At 42.9% G+C, this 19,045-nt stretch overlaps 1 protein-coding gene across 1 annotated transcript in view; it reads left to right on the forward strand.

Annotated features, from left to right (window-relative positions):
* Window positions 1–4,455: 4,455 nt before the first annotated feature.
* Window positions 4,456–19,045, forward strand: part of LOC140358136 (serine/threonine-protein kinase TAO2-like) — a 28,555-nt gene continuing 13,965 nt past the window's right edge. Inside the window, exons 1-16 of the mRNA XM_072442810.1 lie at window positions 4,456–4,910; window positions 10,070–10,210; window positions 10,958–11,029; window positions 11,629–11,730; window positions 12,642–12,687; window positions 12,915–13,011; window positions 13,563–13,676; window positions 13,809–13,900; window positions 14,091–14,184; window positions 14,796–14,877; window positions 15,225–15,395; window positions 16,005–16,214; window positions 16,702–16,830; window positions 18,018–18,254; window positions 18,577–18,705; window positions 18,812–19,015. Of these exons, the coding sequence (XP_072298911.1) occupies window positions 10,079–10,210; window positions 10,958–11,029; window positions 11,629–11,730; window positions 12,642–12,687; window positions 12,915–13,011; window positions 13,563–13,676; window positions 13,809–13,900; window positions 14,091–14,184; window positions 14,796–14,877; window positions 15,225–15,395; window positions 16,005–16,214; window positions 16,702–16,830; window positions 18,018–18,254; window positions 18,577–18,705; window positions 18,812–19,015 (1,911 nt within the window). The 5' untranslated portion in view covers window positions 4,456–4,910; window positions 10,070–10,078. The remainder of the gene's footprint in view (window positions 4,911–10,069; window positions 10,211–10,957; window positions 11,030–11,628; window positions 11,731–12,641; window positions 12,688–12,914; window positions 13,012–13,562; window positions 13,677–13,808; window positions 13,901–14,090; window positions 14,185–14,795; window positions 14,878–15,224; window positions 15,396–16,004; window positions 16,215–16,701; window positions 16,831–18,017; window positions 18,255–18,576; window positions 18,706–18,811; window positions 19,016–19,045) is intronic.

Raw genomic sequence — 19,045 nt, forward strand, 5'->3', positions numbered from 1 at the left:
ATCCAAGTGTGTGTAGTGTTCACTGTGTGTATTGTTTTGCACAAAGTGTGAGCAGACATTGTGTTTCCAGTTGTGCAAATCCGAGCGGTGTTTTGCAAATTCACTGTGTATTTCACCCATACGACTCTGTGCACTTAGAAGCAGGATTAGCCGAAAGTGTTTAAGGTTTTCCACAGCAGTGTGTAACTGGTGCAAACATGGTTAAGTCATATGCAACATGTGTGTTTCATATGGTAAAAAATATGGTTTTGATCAATTAGTGTATAGTTTTTACAAGAGTGTTTCATTTAGCAAAGGAGTTAAGGTGTTTTGATAATTGGGTTTGTGGTTGTGCTAATTGTGTGCAGGGTTTTGCTAAATAAAACAAAACAATCAAAATTGTGTTTATTCAATCGTAAAAAACTGTAATATATAAACACAATTTTAATTAAAAATAAATAAATAATAATAGTGTATGTATGTACTTAATTTATTTTTAATAAACAAATTAAGGACATACATTAATCTAATTTATTTAATTTGCAGACTCAAAGTCAAAGTAACATGAAAATAATTCTGCTGGACACAATAGACCATTGTGCTGGTGTCCAAGCGCAGCAGCAGAGCAGGTTCCTGGGGAGTGGGCTATTATTAAACATGCGCTTATTAGATTGTCAGTCGACACTAAGGCCACTCCAAAGTCCAGGATGAGCCAGGCGCACCTACTCACTGATCAAGAGCCAGTTTTACACTGAAAGCTTTGGTTGAGTTTTGTCTGGGATTAGTTTAGCGAAAGCTAAATCTAGGCAGGTGGCAGGCATTAGTGGGTCTGTTGTTAAAGATACATACGCTGTGGGTCAGTCCTGGGTCCCCTTCTGTTCAACCTCTACATGCTGCCGTTAGGTCAGTTGATACGCAGTGAAAATGTGTCCTATCACAATTATGCAGACGACACCCAGATCTATGTTTCACTATCGGCAGGTGACTATGGACCAGTAGATTCACTCTGTCACTGCATCCAACAGATCAGTGTGTGGATGCAAAACAACTTTCTCCAGCTGAACTCAGACAAGACTGAAATAATCGTCTTTGGCCCACAGAAACAAAGAGAAAGTGTTAGCGGTCACCTCCAGATTCTCGCTCTAAAACCTACAAACCAAATTAGAAATCTAGGGGTAATAATGGACTCAGACTTGAACTTTAATAGCCACGTCAAATCAATAACATCAGCAGCTTTTTACCATCTAAAAAACATTGCCAAAATCAAAAATATAGTGTCAAAACCAGATTTAGAGAGACTTATCCATGTGTTTGTCTCCAGTAGATTAGACTACTGTAACGGCCTGCTCACTGGCCTCTCCAAACGAGTTGTAAAACAGCTGCAGTACATCCAGAACGCTGCTGCTCGGGTCCTGACTAGAACCAGGAAGTATGATCACATTAGTCCTGTTCTCAGGTCTCTGCACTGGCCCCTGTGGCTCAGAGAATAGACTTTAAAGCAGCTCTGCTTGTGTACAAGTCTCTCCATGGCCTAGCACCAAAGTACATCTTGGGCATGTTAGTGCCATATGAACCATCTCGGACTCTGAGGACCTCAGGGACCGGCCTCCTGCTGGTGCCAGAGTCAGGACAAAACATGGGGAATCTGCATTTCAGTTTTATGCAGCTAAAATCTGGAACAGTCTTCCTGAAGATGTGAGACAGGCTTCTACTCTGACAATGTTCAAATCTAAGCTAAAAACAGTTTTGTTTAGCTGCGCATATGACTGAAAGGATTTTTTCTTTGCACTCTTCTCTTTAGTTTGTGATTTTATTAGTTTAGACAATCAGTTGGATTGATAATTTTTAATTCATTTAATTTTTTAGTATTTCTGTTTCTGTAATTTCTTTGTGATTTGAAAGCATTTTTCCTGCTGTGTGAAGCACTTTGAATTGCCTTGTGTATGAAATGTGCTCTACAAATAGACTTGCCTTGCCTTGCCTTACGCTCAGAACAGAGACGTGTGCAGAGGTAGATAGTGCGCTGACATCCAGGGGCGGTCAAACATGGGAAAGAATCAATCTAAAAGCGATGTGCCCGTCCAGGAGACGCCTGACACGCTGGAAATGTCACATAAATATGGGAAAGAGTGTCTGCCAGTGTGTGGGCCAATGGATTTGGTTTTCCATCCGGCGGATCAATTAGCCCGGACAAAATGTATGATTCATGTCAGCAAAACTGTTAAATTGAATTAATTGAAATGAAGGTTTTGTGATTTCTCTCATGTCTTTGGGATTTTAATGTATGTTTTTTCCTGTTGTGTGAAGCACTTTGAATTTTCTTGTGTACGAACTGTGCTCTACAAATAAACTTAACATGTATTTATCTAAGTGTTTCTTGTTTCTGAGGTTAAGGATCACTTTATTTTTATTGACAGGTCGGAGCAATTGGATGTTTTTTCTGTTGTTTAACTGAATATATGCTTATTAGAAATGGAGGAGCTTAAATAAGGTCAAACTTCTACCCATTCTAGAATTTCATTAATTTATTTTATTAGTTTGTTTATTTTTGCTTGTGTCTAATAATATATTATATACTATTTCCACTGTGGAAATAACATTGCTTGATTTCAAAATAATTTATTTGGATGTTATTACTGCAAATAAGTATTTGAACAACTGAGAAAATCAGTGTTAATATTAAAGAAGCCTTTACATTTACAGCAGCCAAACGTTTCCTGTAGTTCTTGACCAGGTCTGCACACAGACTTTCCTCAATGTAAATCTCCAGAATCAGACAATAATCAGATCTTTTGTTTTCAAATCTGTAAGTCAAAACATGTTTTTTTTTTTTTTTGCTTCACTTGCTCTCTGTGTCCATAAGAGAGCCGCTCAGGAAGGGCATCTGGCGTATAACACACAGTCAGAGTACTTACACTGGCTTTAACAAGACAAACGTCGACGTCATAAACTTTCCGAGGGCCAAAGTTCCCGCTTTGTGTCACATGCATTTTTCTTCACATGACATCCACAGCCACAGCCCATTTACACAGCAAGCTTCTGAGCCAGATGCCCTACCCACAACCCTCCCTATTCAGCTCAGTACATGGCTCTGAAATAATGTATAAAACTTAATACCTTTTTTTCTGGTCCTTTTCGTTCTTGTAGGGTTTTTTGTCATTGTTTTGTTTTGTTTTTGTTTTTTAAATCAGTTTTAGTCATAGCATTTTCGTTTTCTTTTTTAAACAATTAGTTTTTTTTAAATTGTTTTGTTCCAATTCGTTTTTTTTAAAAATCGAGTTTATCGTTCTGCTGCTCCAAACCCACGACTTTACTGACATCCAGTGGACACACGGGGAACGACAGCAGAGAGCCAAAACTCACCAGATTCAGAATTTCGGCTATTTCCCAAATCTGATTTTAGAAATGAGAGGAAATTTAAGATAAAAGTAAGTTTGTGTGGTTCTTGTATTCATTTATTGATTGTTTCCAGTGTAAATCTACCGAATAACAGTCTACAGCATACAGGAGGATTGGCAGAAAATGTAAAAGTTAACAATACAAGAGCCTACGATCGGTCTGTCAAAATCGTGCAATGAATGATTGTGAAGAAGAACACTTATTGTTTCCCCTATTTACATTTACATTCTGCCCTCGCATTCATTTGTTCTTGTGACAAATAACAAATGGAAATGTTCTGTTGATGAATTATATGTTTACACATTGAAACTATATTGTATGACTCCTTGTGTTGAATAAAACAATAAATAAAGGAGGACACTGGCGTCACTTTCTCGGCTTCTCAAACTCATCCTGTTAAAGTTTGTCACATTCGCCCCGAGGCTTTGTTCCAGACTATTAATATGAAATGGGTCGGATTTGAAACGTTTTATTATTGGAGCCAAAATAGGACCGTAATCTTTGAAAATGGAAAACTAAAATGTGATAGCTCAACTAGTAAGTTTCCGGACTCTCACATGGGGGTTCTGGGTTCGAATCCTACATGTAATAACAATACCTTGGAATACCACCAAAGGTAATTAGTGCATGGACGAAGACATAAAGCTAAGACCTCAGTGGATGGATGGGGACCAAAGGACAGCACAGTGGCACTCATCACGACTGCACAGGAACAGGCCCCTGAGCAACAGGGGTCAAGCTCTTACACCTACAAAGTGGCAATCCAGCACCTAGCTGCAGGATGGAAGATACTTGCAGGGAACCATAACCATAACCAAGTAGCTGCACAGCAAAGTATGCACTGGAGACCCCAAGGTCAATGTGGGAAACAACTCCAAAAGTGGTAGAGAATTCCCTAGCCAGATACAGACTCTAGTCCAAACGTAGTGGTGGATGTATAAGGATATATATTTTTAATATGTTTAACATTTTTGGTTTCCATTTTTACTTTTTCCATTTTTACTTTTTGCTTGTTACTTTATATATTTCTATATTATTGTTTTATTCTGAGTTTTATTTCTGAGCGGAAGTGCGCGTGCTACTTCCGGTGTAGCTCCGGTCCATCTTGTGTTTGGCTCAAACAAAACGCGGCCCAAACGCGTCCATTCCGCCTCCGGGGCCCGGGTCTGCGCTTCTGAACCGGACCGGGGCTGTTTCACATGTCCTTCCACCGGCACCGTGAGTCGTGAGGAGCGGAGCCGCGGATAAACCGGAGCCACACCCTGGAAACACAGCGAATGTCCCCGTTAGCACCGCGGCTAAGTCAGGCTAACGCTGCTAACGGCTAACGCAGCTGAGGCGCGCTCCGCGGGATACAGCTGTGCTTTCCCCCGGGTTTGGAGCGGGTTTGGAGTCGGGACAGACGGAGCCGGAGCCTGCGGACATGTGGACGCTGTGTGCGGACTGAAAGCTGCGGGAGGACCGGGGGACGCGCATCTGGACCCGTTAGCTCCAAGGCTAACCCTTGTTTTTTGGATCCACAATAAGCCGCGGTAAGTGCAGTCAAACTCCCGCAGCCCCAACCGCTGGACTCGGGGACAAACCGGGCTTTATTCCCGGTTTAATGCATCCTGCTTGGAGCTTTAGTGCTTTGTCCCACTGTTACTTGCGTGTCCCACTTTGCACTAATGTCCATGAAATGTGCAAAATTAAGTAACTTTTACGCAAAGAAACAACTGCATGGACCTACATGATTTTAATTATAAAAAAAATTATACAATTTCCTAGCTCGAAATGTCCGTTAGTTGTCTTTAATGTTGCAAAGGATGGAATAAATCAACCTTTTTTTTAAAATATAATATGTAATTTATCTGTAGATTAAGCTAAAAACTATTGTGGGCTCAACATCCCTGAGTCTTTGCATTTTTGATCATTTCTAGCTTATACAAAGTGTCATAATGTGCTGTTAAGTTTCCTGTAAATGCAGTAAAATCACCCAGTGTTTTAAAGCAGCTCTGACACCACTCACGAGTTTTGTCCCATTCTGAGGTTTCTACAGTTTAATCACGTTATGTTCCACTCAAACGTTTGCCTCTGTTTGATCATGTATGAAGGACTAGTTATTGTGTTATAATCGCTCTTGTGTTTGGACCCAACGCTGTCCGGCTTTATACATCTAAATGTTGTGCAGTTTTGTGTTTTGTAAATATTTAAGCTTCATTTTTACGGGTTTGCACCTCCTTGTTCCCTGTCCCACTTTCTTATTTAAGACTTTGTGACTGTTTGGTCAACACCATGTCAGATGAAAGTGAAACCAACACTTTCCATACAAACTCATCACAAAGTAGATCGATGCACTGACCGAGTTTCTACACATTTCTCGGCGTCCGACATCGTTTCTTCTGCGTTTTGGTCGGCGGTGGAGGAAAGTGTTGCTGTGCGTGCGGCCTCCAGGAAAAGGGGGATTATGCAGAATGTAGGGCAGAAGCAGTGTGCAGCCAGACGTGTTGTTATCCCACTGTGTTTCACTAACCTCATTTCACCCAAAACCAGGGAGTCTCACCCACAACCTGCGCATTTGACCCGAAACGTCACATGAACGGCAATGGAACGAAGCGAGTGGTTTGCTATTGTCCAAACTAAATATTATGTTAGATTATATTAGAATCAGAATAGGTTTATTGCCATTGTCAATGAAGGAAATCACAAACACGGGAAGTTGTCTTGGTGATCCCGTGCAACATAAAACAATGAACGAGTCACAACAATAAGCTATCAGATAAAAAAATAAGAATACAAATTAAAAATAGGCTTAATATGGACACAAATTTACAGCAACAATGCCAAGTTTCTCCATCAGTTTTCATGATGTTCCCTTTTCAGTCTAAATTGGCCTTAGTCAAGTCTCAGTTTTGTCTCTGTTAAGTTTTTATTTAGTTTTAATGATATTATAGTGTCAAAAAGTATATAAAAACTAAACAAAGTTGACGGCTCATTTAAGCGCTGCTCTTCCCAAACATTTCCACGATTGTGCAGCTCCAGTGTTTGTGGAATGTGGATTTGCTGATGCTGTGCTGCTATCCTGACAATGTATTGACACTATTTCTATTGTTGTTGTCATTTGATGTAATCGTGTTACTGCAATGTACGTTTATTCTTTTAAATTGGTCCCCAGCAAGAATAGCAGCAACTTTCTGAAGCTAATGGGGCTCCTAGTAATAAATAAACCAATAAACAAAACTAATAATAATTGGTAGACTATAAAAATTCTAAAAGGACTCTAAAATGCACACGAAAATATATTTTTATATCGAGCACTGTGGCTTTATTAAATCAAAATGTCAAAGAAGAATAAGCTATTGCAGAGTTTCATAAATAATACACTTTATTCATTAATATTATCTCTCTAGAAGCCTTGTCACATATTTCACCCTTAAATTGGTTCAAAATTTTTTTTAAATGTCTGCTCGACCAATATGATGATTGTTAGGTGCAGCCCTGATTTCAATCTCCTAAACTCTAAAGCGTTTTCTCTCTGTAAATCTGTTCTAATGCAGTTCCTTTGTTTAAGTTGAGCCGCATGATGTATTGCGATTGAAATTTGAGTTGTAGAGATAATCAAATTACAAAGGCAGCATTTATTTATAGACTACAATGTCCTCTGCAAAGAAGAAAACCCTGTGTTTTTACAGAAAACTCTTGTTGTCGCTGCGGTTTAGACAAACGCGCTCTGAAACGCACCAGGTTCTTGTGTAAGTTTAAAGTTTACATTCGGATAAAGCTCCTGGAGGTGTCTACGATGTGCACTCTGAACCGAATCATTCGAGAAGTATACACGATATTTGAGTTTATTTCATATTTTCTAATTAAAAGCAAAAAAATGGTTTTCGATCAAAATGTCATGTTCCTAAACAAAACAGACTGTGAATCAGTGCCGTTTACTTCAAAAATAGTCCAGTTTATTCCTTTTTAAAGTCTGAGCGTTGAAACGACAAACTCAATTTTAGAGCTTTTCCACTTCTGATAATGTTATTGATCCCTTTGTGAATTTGCGGATACTCGGGCTGCAACAGAATAAAATCAAATAATCGTGACTTTATTGACTATTTAAGTTATTATTAGTTGCACACTTACGACAGAACAGAGACATAGAATAGTGCTTTTCCCCTTTTAAACATAAACGCATGTAATAAAATGGTGCTAAATCTGTTGTTTAATCGGTCTATATCTGCAAACGAATAGTTCCAAACAAACTGTCCTGGAGCTGATCCTGGCCACATTTGTCTGGATCTAATTCAATAGTCACAATTGTGGCAGAAAGCATGTAATTTTCTTTCACAAACAACAAAATATTTAGTTTTATTCTGTGTAGACGCTTTAATTCTGCAGTTTAGACTCTACACGTGTGTTTCATGTAGAGCTGCACCGATTGCAAAATTCTTGGCCGATTGCCGTTTTTTTAAGGAAGTCTGACCTGCCAAAACCGTTTTTTTCCGATACCGATTTTCTATCTAGCCACTGATTTTCCCATTAACTACCCAGTATTATATATATATATGAGAAAGGTGCATGTATACAGGACACGCGTTTTATAATATACAATGTAATTTATTTTGTGGAAAAAGAAATTATATATATATATATATATATATATATATATATAATCTCTCTATCTATCGCATGCGGGTCAGTTTGATCGGCCGAAAACCGGTAATTACGACGATTGGGGCCGATTGGACATAAAACCAGCTTATTTAATCGGCGGCTGATTGCTCGGTGCATCTCTAAAGGATTATCTTATCTTAGCTTCAAGTTCAGAATTCAGTTTAAAATGTGCACTTTGAACTGAAATCTAAACTGGGGCTGCACAATTTTGGGGGAAAAGTCTGGAAAAATCTGACCAAAATTGCGATTAATATTTTAATCATGGGATTCTGTGCAAAGTTCACATTTGTAAACGTGTCCAGGAGGAACAAAAAGACAAAACAAATAAAAAAAGAATTGCATGTATTTTGTATATTTTAGGTTTGTGCAGCTCTTGTGCCGAATAAAACGGGATATTTTGCCGTTTGTGAAGGAAATTGTGGTATTTAGTTTGATTGAGCGGCGAGAAATCTGAAAGAATCTGTGTTTGTTATGGCGATGGGCGATTAAGGTGAATAGTCTATTCTGAGTTCCTTTTGAGCGATGGTGACCGCGCTGACGTCCACTCGGGTCCAACTGTCCGGTCTATTCCAAGCCCGTGGAGCTGTGATTTTTGGATAATACAAATAAAGAACGCGTTTGGAGGGAGAGCCGCTCGGACACTTCCTCTGGGTGTGAACTGCAAAGGCTTTATTTTCAACAAGGAATAATTAGCTGTTCTTTCAAATATGGATCATTTTCTATGTGCTTTTATGTCCAAGGTGCTGCTTTATGAGGATGTTAGTCGACCAAAATCGCACTCTTGTCGACTAAAATGGGGGAATTCTGTAAAATTGGTAAAAGCGCAAAACTTGATCAGAGTCAAACTGCACTGGAAGTTTGTGCAAAAAACAACAATTTATACAGAAAAGTGTCCAAGAGTAAAAAAAGAGTACTTTCTGCTGCTGTTCCAGCTCCGGTTTGGACATTATTCTGTCTGCAATCCATACATGTTATAGTCCTGCTTTAGTCCTGCCTTAGACCTGCTTTAGTCCCGCTTTAGTCCCGCTTTAGCCCCACTTTGGACCCGCTTTAGACCCGCTTTAGACCCTCTTTAGACCCGCTTTAGACCTTCTTTAGACCCGCTTTAGTCCTTCTTTAGACCTGGTAAAGTGGGTCAGTCGTTTCCACTGAGCTGAACACATTATTCTGTTCAGACGAGATTCATAAACGTGGACTAAAATAGAGCTTTCCACACAGCACCAAACTCCACGAGCCCCCGAGTCCCCCGTGGAAAAATACAAAAAATAACATGTTGTCATTCGTTGTTGTTTTTGTAGATTTGCAAAATTAGATTATGGAGTTGGATGGATTGACTGAAGCGTGTTGTGAATCTCCCAAACAGAGATATTTCTGCATCGTTTAATGCTCCTGTCACGTTTTGAGGATTTGTGTTTGGAGTGAATCGTGAGGTTGTACTATTTGCATCTTCACAATTCATGTTCACAACTGTCTTTATGTTTAAGAAGAACGCCCGCTGAATCTGAAAGTTCATGTGTGACTGGTCAGATCCTGACTGAGGCTGACCAATAGGACGGCGAGGTTTTTGAGCATTATATATTATTTTTTTTAAAAAAGGTCTCAATTGAGAAATGACTAAATGAAAATTGCTTATTATTATTAGATACAAAAGCGGCACATGTAAGGTAAAGGCGTCGACATACGCTCAACACAGACGTGTGCAGAGGCAGATAGCGCTTTGACGTCTAGGGACGGTTAAACATGGGAAAGAATCAATCTAAAAGCGATGTGCCCGTCCCGGAGACGCCTGACACGCTGGAAATGTTACATAAATATGGAAAAGAGTGTCTGCTAGTGTGTGGGCCAATGGATTTGGTTTTCCATCTGGCGGATCAATAAGCACGGACGTATGACGGTATGATTCATGTCAGCAAAACTGTTAAATTGAATGAATAGAACTGAAGGTTTTGTGATTTGAATGTGTGTCGTTTCAAGCACTTTGAATTGCCTTGTGTATGAATTTTGCTCTACAAATCAACTCTACAAACCTCTCTCGTGTTCTCTGCAGGCCCTGGCCATGCCCTCGAATGCCCGCGCAGGGAACCTGAAGGACCCTGATGTGGCAGATCTGTTCTGTAAAGATGATCCAGAGAAACTGTTCTCCGACCTCCGAGAGATTGGCCACGGCAGCTTCGGAGCCGTTTACTTTGTACGTAACACTCTCTGCAGATAAGTGCTCCAGACCAGGATCGTGGCTCAGACCCGGCCCGGTTTAGAATCCTGGCTGTGGCCTGTAGAACGCTTTAGGGGCTTGATTATTTCATTGTTATTCAGGTGATAATTCACACAGCGGCTTATGGCCCAGAATGAACTGATGAAATAAAGCCTCGTTTCCACTAGTTCTCTTTGGAACGGTTTTGTCCTAAAGTGTGTCTCATTGATCGAGTCGCTCACCGAGTGGAAGTCTTTCGGCTATAGCCGTCCAAACAAGTGCCTGAGCAAATTTCGGCCTTACGGACAAATTTAAGGCTGATATTTTAAAAAATGCATATATCAGCCCAATATATCCGTCAATTTCTAACGTTTATGATTATTTTTGTAATAGTCAAGATTAGTCGATTTAATTGTTGCGACCTGAGCACAATGACATAATAAAAAATGACAGACATTGTCTGACTTCATCGCCACCACAGACATTGTTGATTCATTTCTCCCTGTGGCCCTCAGAGGCAACTGTTGTTGTGATTTTGGGCCTTACAAAAATAAATTGATTTGATTTGAATATACAATAAAAAGTGCAGTGATGTAGTGTCATTTACAGTCATTCAAGAGGGTCAGAATTTTTGCTGTCGCCAAAGGTTCCAAAACCAACCATAACAATTAATCTATTCAGCCTCATATATTGTTGGTGGAAAAAGACATTTTATAATAATCTTTGTGAAAATGTGTGTTTCAGGCCAGAGATGTGCGGAGCAATGAGGTGGTGGCCATTAAGAAGATGTCGTTTAGCGGCAAACAGACCAACGAGGTACAGCCCACATTTAGGATTGTTTGAAGGATTTAAATGTTCTTTGTTCATATATGCACTTTGTTCATATCAAAGCTTTGGAACCTGATTTTCACATCACAAAAAGAGTGTATTTAAATGTTGTTGTTGTTGTTGTTGTTTTATGGCGGTTGGCATCCAATTTTCTAACTCGTCCCTTGCTCATTGGGGAGGAAGAACTTCTATAGGATACAATGACAAAGGCATCTCATGACCTCTTGGGCTTTGTCAAAGCACTGGAAGTCAAAGCACTGGAAGAACTTTTAGGACTACGACAAAGTCTGGGGAATAAAGTCTGGCGGTAATGCAACACTCGGATGCCAACCGCCATAAAACAACAACATCATCTCACAAACCCTGTGGCCCATTGTTCCAAATACATCATATTATTATAATTGTAGATGATGATGATTTTATACAAATGTTTGATTAATTCATTTATTATTCGATGCAGGCAACTTGCAGTGGTCTTATTTTGTCACTAAGTGTTGCTTTTACAATGTAGTATTTGGTGAAATAATTGTGAATAGAGACTTTAATACAGTCACAGTCCTATAACGGGATGTTTTCTGTGTTTGTAGAAATGGCAGGACATCATTAAAGAGGTGAAGTTTCTGCAGAAGCTGCGTCACCCGAACACCATCGAGTATCGGGGATGTTACCTCCGCGAGCACACAGCCTGGGTTTGTACTGTCCACAGACGCCTTTACACGCTGTCCAGACGTCTTTACGCGCTGTCCAGACGCCTTTACGCGCTGTCCAGACGTCTTTACACGCTTTCCAGACGTCTTTACGCGCTGTCCAGAGACGCCTTAACGCGCTGTCCACGGACTCCTTTATGCGCTGTCCACAGACTCCTTAACGCGCTGTCCAGACTCCTTAACGCGCTGTCCAGACTCCTTAACGCGCTGTCCAGACTCCTTAACGCGCTGTCCACAGACTCCTTAACGCGCTGTCCACAGACTCCTTAACGCGCTGTCCACGGACTCCTTAACGCGCTGTCCACGGACTCCTTAACGCGCTGTCCACGGACTCCTTAACGCGCTGTCCACGGACGCCTTTATGCGCTGTCCACAGACTCCTTAACGCGCTGTCCAGACTCCTTAACGCGCTGTCCAGACTCCTTAACGCGCTGTCCAGACTCCTTAACGCGCTGTCCACAGACTCCTTAACGCGCTGTCCACAGACTCCTTAACGCGCTGTCCACGGACTCCTTAACGCGCTGTCCACGGACGCCTTTACGCGCTGTCCACAGACTCCTTAACGCGCTGTCCACGGACTTCTTAACGCGCTGTCCACGGACTCCTTAACGCGCTGTCCAGACTTCTTAACGCGCTGTCCAGACTTCTTAACGCGCTGTCCACAGACTCCTTTACGCGCTGTCCAGACTCCTTAACGCGCTGTCCACAGACTCCTTAACGCGCTGTCGACAGACTCCTTAACGCGCTGTCCAGACTCCTTAACGCGCTGTCGACAGACTCCGCGCTGTCCACGGACGCCTTTACGCGCTGCCCACGGACGTCCACAGATTTGACGTGTCTGTAGGTTTCCTGCTCCCTCTCTTGTGTATTTTTATGGTTATTGTATATTTCAGTTGGTGATGGAGTACTGTCTGGGCTCGGCCTCCGACCTCCTCGAAGGTCAGTCACCTTTTAAGCTGATCAACGTTCAATGTTTTTAAAGAACCTACATTTACAATTTTCACTTTTCAAAATGTACAAAAAGACAAGTATTGGAATCTATGGTTTTGATGTTGGCACATTTGTACATGTTTTGTAGGAAAGAGACTGATGTGGCTTTTTACTGAGAATCTTGCGCTGACTTCTTTGCACTTTGCTCCCGTTCACACTGTGCTTTTCCTCTACAGTTCATAAAAAGCCTCTGCAGGAAGTGGAGATTGCCGCCATTACCCATGGTGCTCTGCAGGGCCTGGCTTATCTTCACTCGCACAACATGATCCACAGGTAAACGCCTCCAGAGCGTTTCAGCAGCTTCACACTTGTGTTTGGAGCTGCGAATTAAGTGTGACATGAAAGTGATGATGTAATGTCTTTCAACGCGCCGCTTTAAAGCATTATGCAGAGCGGTGAGCAGTTTGCATGTTCTGCCTGTGTCTGGCCAGGCTTCCTGGAATAATCCTCAATCTGAGTACTCCTGACCAAGTTTACCAAATCTGGAAAACACGAGTGTCGGCTGTCAATAAAATGCATCATTCACGCCTGATTTGAGTGTTTTAGGTGTGAAAAGCTCCAGCTGCTTTTTTTTTTAGGTCATAGTTTTATCACAGCACAGATCATGGCTCCGGGCCCAATGGCAGCACAGACCGGGGCTCCGGGGTCAATCGCAGCACAGACCGGGGCTCCGGGGCCAATCGCAGCACAGACCGGGGCTCCGGGGCCAATCGCAGCACAGACCGGGGCTCCGGGGCCAATCGCAGCACAGACCGGGGCTCCGGGGCCAATCGCAGCACAGCACAGATCGGTAAACTCGTCATTGCCCTTGTGCCATGTCTCAGGGACGTGAAGGCGGGGAACATTCTGCTGACTGAACCGGGACAGGTCAAACTGGGCGACTTCGGCTCCGCTTCCATCGTGGCTCCGGCAAACTCCTTCGTGGGCACCCCCTACTGGTAAGTCAGCGCCGCAGCACAAATATCTGCGACTGTAATGTTCGCCTACTCGTTTGTCTGGCTCGTTGTTCAGAAATCAGTCTTGCATGTTGTCATTGCTCAAGTTGCTATGTTTGTTTGTCTGTTGTTCAGGATGGCTCCAGAGGTGATCCTGGCGATGGACGAGGGACAGTACGACGGCAAAGTGGACGTGTGGTCCCTGGGAATCACCTCCATCGAGCTCGGTACGAAATCTTCACACAAACTCGTAAATGTAATCTACAGAAGACTAATTTAGAGATGAGACCACGGAATTCAAACTACGGTCACTCATTGAATTTGTCGCACCGGCACTTAACCACGACGACAACAATGCACAGTTTTAGTCGGGAAAAATCAAGTTTCAATCTTAAATAAATGCGTCTGTGTGTCTAGCGGAGAGGAAGCCGCCGCTCTTCAACATGAACGCTATGAGTGCCTTATATCACATCGCTCAGAACGAGAGCCCCGTGTTGCAGTCCAACCACTGGTGAGAACGCACTTTACACCACAATACACACGCACAAAAGTACTTTAAATACACACAGACCAAGCCACTCGCCGGCAGAGACTAGAGGGCGGCGGCGGTCAATCGTTATACATGACCTTTTATAACAAAGACGGGTGAGTAATGGATGCACAAAGGTGTCTTTTGTGGAGTGAGCTGCAGAAATACTGTGACTTCAGGCATCTAGATGGAAAATATTTCAAATCAATTTATTGTCCTCGCACCTAGAGTCAACAGTTTCCTCAATGGCTTCTCAAAGTTTTTGATTTAACTAAGTCCAATGAAACGGAAATTAGCAGAATAACTATGAAGAACTGTCCCAGAGCGCCCCCTGTGTCTGCGTGAGGAAGAGTCCTTGTCTGGTCTGAACCGTAATTGTTACAGACCTCGTTTCAGAGTCTGGCTGCACCAGAAGTTTGTTATCTTTAGGTAATGCTCTGTCCTGTGTCTCCGTGAGGTTTTATTCTGAGGTAAAGCTTTTACTGTAGTTTAGACTCCATAAACATTTGGATTAGTTTATGTTAAAGGGAAGGATCCACCTGAAAAATGTATTGATCAATGATTTTAAAAGTGTAATTATGTTTTCTTACCAGGTCCGACTCGTTCCGTAACTTCGTGGACTCGTGTCTCCAGAAGATTCCACAGGACCGTCCTACCTCTGACGTTCTGCTCAATGTGAGGAACTTTTTACTTAGATCGATTTTTTTTTTTTTTTTTTTTTTTTTTTTTTTTTTTTTAAAGAGTTTTCTTGGTCGATGCCAATTTTTTTAGAATCCAGAGAAAACAATGGCAAAAAGATTTGTTTTGCCTGTAGGTTTCATTAGACAGGAAAGGACAGTGTGAAAAGGGGATGAGAGAGAAGGGAGGACATGCAGTAAATTGTGAGTCTGGATTTGAGCTCACGACACCGTGGGCGGCTGCACCCGGAGCCTGGCACGTGTGCTGTGCCTTAACCACTCCACCATCGGGCAGCACACACCGTTTTGTTGTAGGTGATGATCGGCGTGTGATTCTCTTTGCAGCACCGGTTCTTGAGCCGCGAGCGCCCACAGACCGTCATCATGGACCTCATCGCTCGCACCAAAGACGCCGTGCGCGAGCTCGACAACCTGCAGTACCGAAAGATGAAGAAGATTCTGTTTCAAGAGACGCAGCAGAACGGGCCGGCGCAGGAGGGAGGAGACGACGAAGAGGTGAGAGGGAGACAACCGGGTGAGGGAGAGAGAGGCGATAAAGAGGTGAGAGAGACGACAGGGTGTGAGAGAGACGACGAAGAGGTGAGAGAGACGACGAAGAGGTGAGAGAGACGACGAAGAGGTGAGAGCGACGACGAAGAGGTGAGAGAGACGACGAAGAGGTGAGAGGGAGACAACCGGGTGAGGGAGAGAGAGGCGATAAAGAGGTGAGAGAGACGACAGGGTGTGAGAGAGACGACGAAGAGGTGAGAGAGACGACGAAGAGGTGAGAGCGACGACGAAGAGGTGAGAGAGACGACGAAGAGGTGAGAGAGACGACGAAGAGGTGAGAGAAAGGGAGACGAGGATGAGGTGAGAACTGCTTTAGTGGGAAATAAATATTGCTAAAATGTTGTATTGTTCAAGTTTTAACTATTGCTGCAACAAATATGTACCTCACTCACTCCAAAGGGAAAGCAATGGCCTCAGTTTGAACTGGGTTTTTTTTAAAGTTTTTTTTGTCTGAAGTTTTAGGGAGAATCAGTCCTAATGACGAGGGGCTATAACCATATGTCCCACCAGGTGGCGCTCTCCTGACCCTGTGTGTGCTTTCTGTGTTGTGTCCAGGAGGTGGAGACGTTTCTGTTGCGCTCGGGGACGGTGAACTCCATGGAGAGTTCTCAGTCCGTGCCGAGTATGTCGATCTCGGCGAGTTCCCAGAGCAGCTCTGTGAACAGCTTGGCCGACGCCTCTGACGACAGCGACGGCGAGATGGCCATGATGCAAGAGGGCGAGCACACGGTGGCCTCCAACAGCTCCATCATCCACCGGCCCACGGTACGGCTAAAGCGGGCACGAACCAGGGCTAAAGAGGGTCTAACATGGGGCAGAGGGAGGAGCTTAATTCCTTTTGGAGAGAAAGATGTGCTTTTCTCTCAACTGGATTTAACTACAGTTTCTGTTGCGATACTTCGACCAATCAGCTTCAGATATTTGCCATGATGTTCTGCCTTTCAGATTGATCATGTGTAGAACTCAATACATTTATCAACCCGGTTAGACTAAACCAGGACTAAAGAAGGACTAAGCTCCAGCATACACGGGTCGGACAACAGACTGGACTAAACCATAGACTAACATCCAAAATGAAATATGGTGAAGTTCACAGATGGAGCAGAAGTCGGCGTTCTGTTTCATTCTGTGCTATTTTCATTAAAAAATTTCCACAAATCAAATATTTTTCCTGATCTTTTCTCTTTAGTGACATTCTCCACAAATCTGATGCTTTTAACAAACGTAACCTGAACCTTTTCCTTCTCTGTAGAACCAGGACAACATCTACGACGACCCGTACCAGCCCGAGATGGAGCAGCCTCAGGCGCCCTCTGCTGGCCGCCGCAGGGCCTACTACAGGAACAGAGACCACTTTGCCACCATCAGGACGGCATCTCTGGTGAGAAGCTCCACAATGTCACTTTAAAGTCAAACAAAGGCGTTTACAGAGGCATTTATAAAGACGTTTACAGAGGCGTTTATAAAGACGTTTACAGAGGCGTTTATAAAGGCGTTTACAGAGGCGTTTATAAAGGCGTTTACTGAGGCGTTTACAAAGGTAACAGTTGTGGAATTACCTCTCCCTATGTCTTATCTGCTCAACAATTATAAACTATATAACAAAAAATGGTCAAATATAATTGTGTTCTCTTCGTGAAATGTGTAGTCTTAGATAGGATTTAAAAACACCCTGTCCAAATAATTCCGGGGGTACGGGGGCCGACTAGGCGAAATACGAGTAGCTTCGGCAATCTCCGGACTAGTAAAAAGTACTTAAAGGTTATGGAAAGCCAATGCATATCGCGGCGTATTTTACGATGCTTTTACAAAATAAAGTCTGACGTTACGAGTAGCTTCTGCGTTCTCCGGACCACAGCTCGACAGCCAATCAGAGCCAAGCACACAAATGTCGTCGACCAATTAGTGCGCAGCTAGCAAATTTGTAAACTCTAATGATTTAATGATAATATTCCCTTTTTTTCTAAGATCTATTAATAAAATGACCCCGTCCATGCACTCGAAAATGCCCTTCCACATTTCAAAATACCCCGTCCAAAATACGGGAAGATGGCCCACTATCTAAAAGCCTGGTCTGCACCCTTCCCCACATGCACCCTGACACGGGAATTTACCAAGGACAGATGTGAATAAAGCCGTAACTGAATTCCATGCATTTTTGATCAGGCAATATCCCAGAAACTTTACCAGCAAGATGAATTGTCGTGATTTTTGTGAGTTCACAAACTTGAGAATCTACATCTTGTTCAGCTCCTGCTGATTCGTTAGCGGTCCACAGTGGCCAATTAGGGCCAACAGACTGGAACCAATCACAGAGCAGCATAGTGGTTTGGGCAGAAGTCAAAACAAACATGACGGCGCCAACGGCCATATTTCTGCCTATTTTAAGAGAAATCAAAAACGCACACACAATGGCACTTCTTACATTTGTGGATGAGAAGAGGACTGTGCTTTTCTGAACACTGGATTTAACACAATTTGGAATTTTCTTCTTCTGCTGTTCCATGTTTGCTTTATTATATCTTAGAAGATAACTATTCCATAATCATAAATGCGTGTTTCGTGCAGGTGACGCGTCAGATCCAGGAGCACGAGCAGGGCTCCGCTCTCAGGGAGCAGATGTCTGGTTACAAACGCATGAGGAGACAACACCAGAAGCAGCTCATGGGTCTGGAGAACAAGCTGAAGGCCGAGATGGACGAACATCAGCTCAAACTGGACAAAGAGCTAGAGAACCAGAGAAACGGCTTCAGCTCTGAGGCCGACAAAATCCTGAAGAAGCACCAGGCCATTTTGGAGAAGGAGGTGAGACTCGCTGTGTTTAGACCGGGGCTTGGACCACAAACGTATACGTGCGCTTTTAACAATCTTAGGAGTTAATGTTAATATTGTTAATTAATCAACTTAATCGATTAGAACAATAATAATTAAATGAGGATTTTGAAACATCTAGGTGTAAAAAAAATGGATAAAAAATATAATTAAACTAACGGTTGGACTAAAATGAGTAATTCAGTGTTGAATTGAGTCCAGCTGTTTTATTAACATTTGATTCATTGCTCAAGTGTTGACCAGGTTTGTCCTGGTTTGGTTTTGTTGTGACTTATGATGAAGTTTCTTGTTTCAGACCAAAGCGGGTGGGACTGAGGAGAAGAAGTTCCAGCAGCACATTCTGGGCCAACAGAAGAAAGAGCTGACCAGTTTGTTAGAGAACCAGAAGCGCACGTACAGAGCGCGGAAGGATCAGCTCAAGGAGGTAAAAGAGTAAAACGACTGTGGTTCAGCCTGAGCCGCTCACGAGTGTGAATCGGGGTGAAGCAGTCGTTGTTGTCAGAAGCTGTAACGTGTTCCTCGTGTCTCAGGAGCTGAACGAGAACCAGTCAACCCCAAAGCGTGAGAAGCAGGAGTGGTTGATGCGGCAGAAGGAGTGTCTACAGCAGGTCCAGGCCGAGGAGGAGAACGGTCTGCTCCGGAGGCAGAGGCAGTACTATGAGCTGCAGAGCCGACAGTACAAGAGGAAAATGCTTTTAGCGCGCCACAATCTGGAGCAGGACTTACTCAGAGAGGTGAGCTTTAGTCCTGGTCCTTCCCCCAGC

The sequence above is a fragment of the Eucyclogobius newberryi genome, unplaced genomic scaffold, assembly GCF_026437365.1.
Source record: "Eucyclogobius newberryi isolate DKJ021-1_F unplaced genomic scaffold, fEucNew1.0.hap1 SCAF_13, whole genome shotgun sequence".
NCBI classification, from domain to species: Eukaryota; Metazoa; Chordata; class Actinopteri; order Gobiiformes; family Gobiidae; genus Eucyclogobius; species Eucyclogobius newberryi.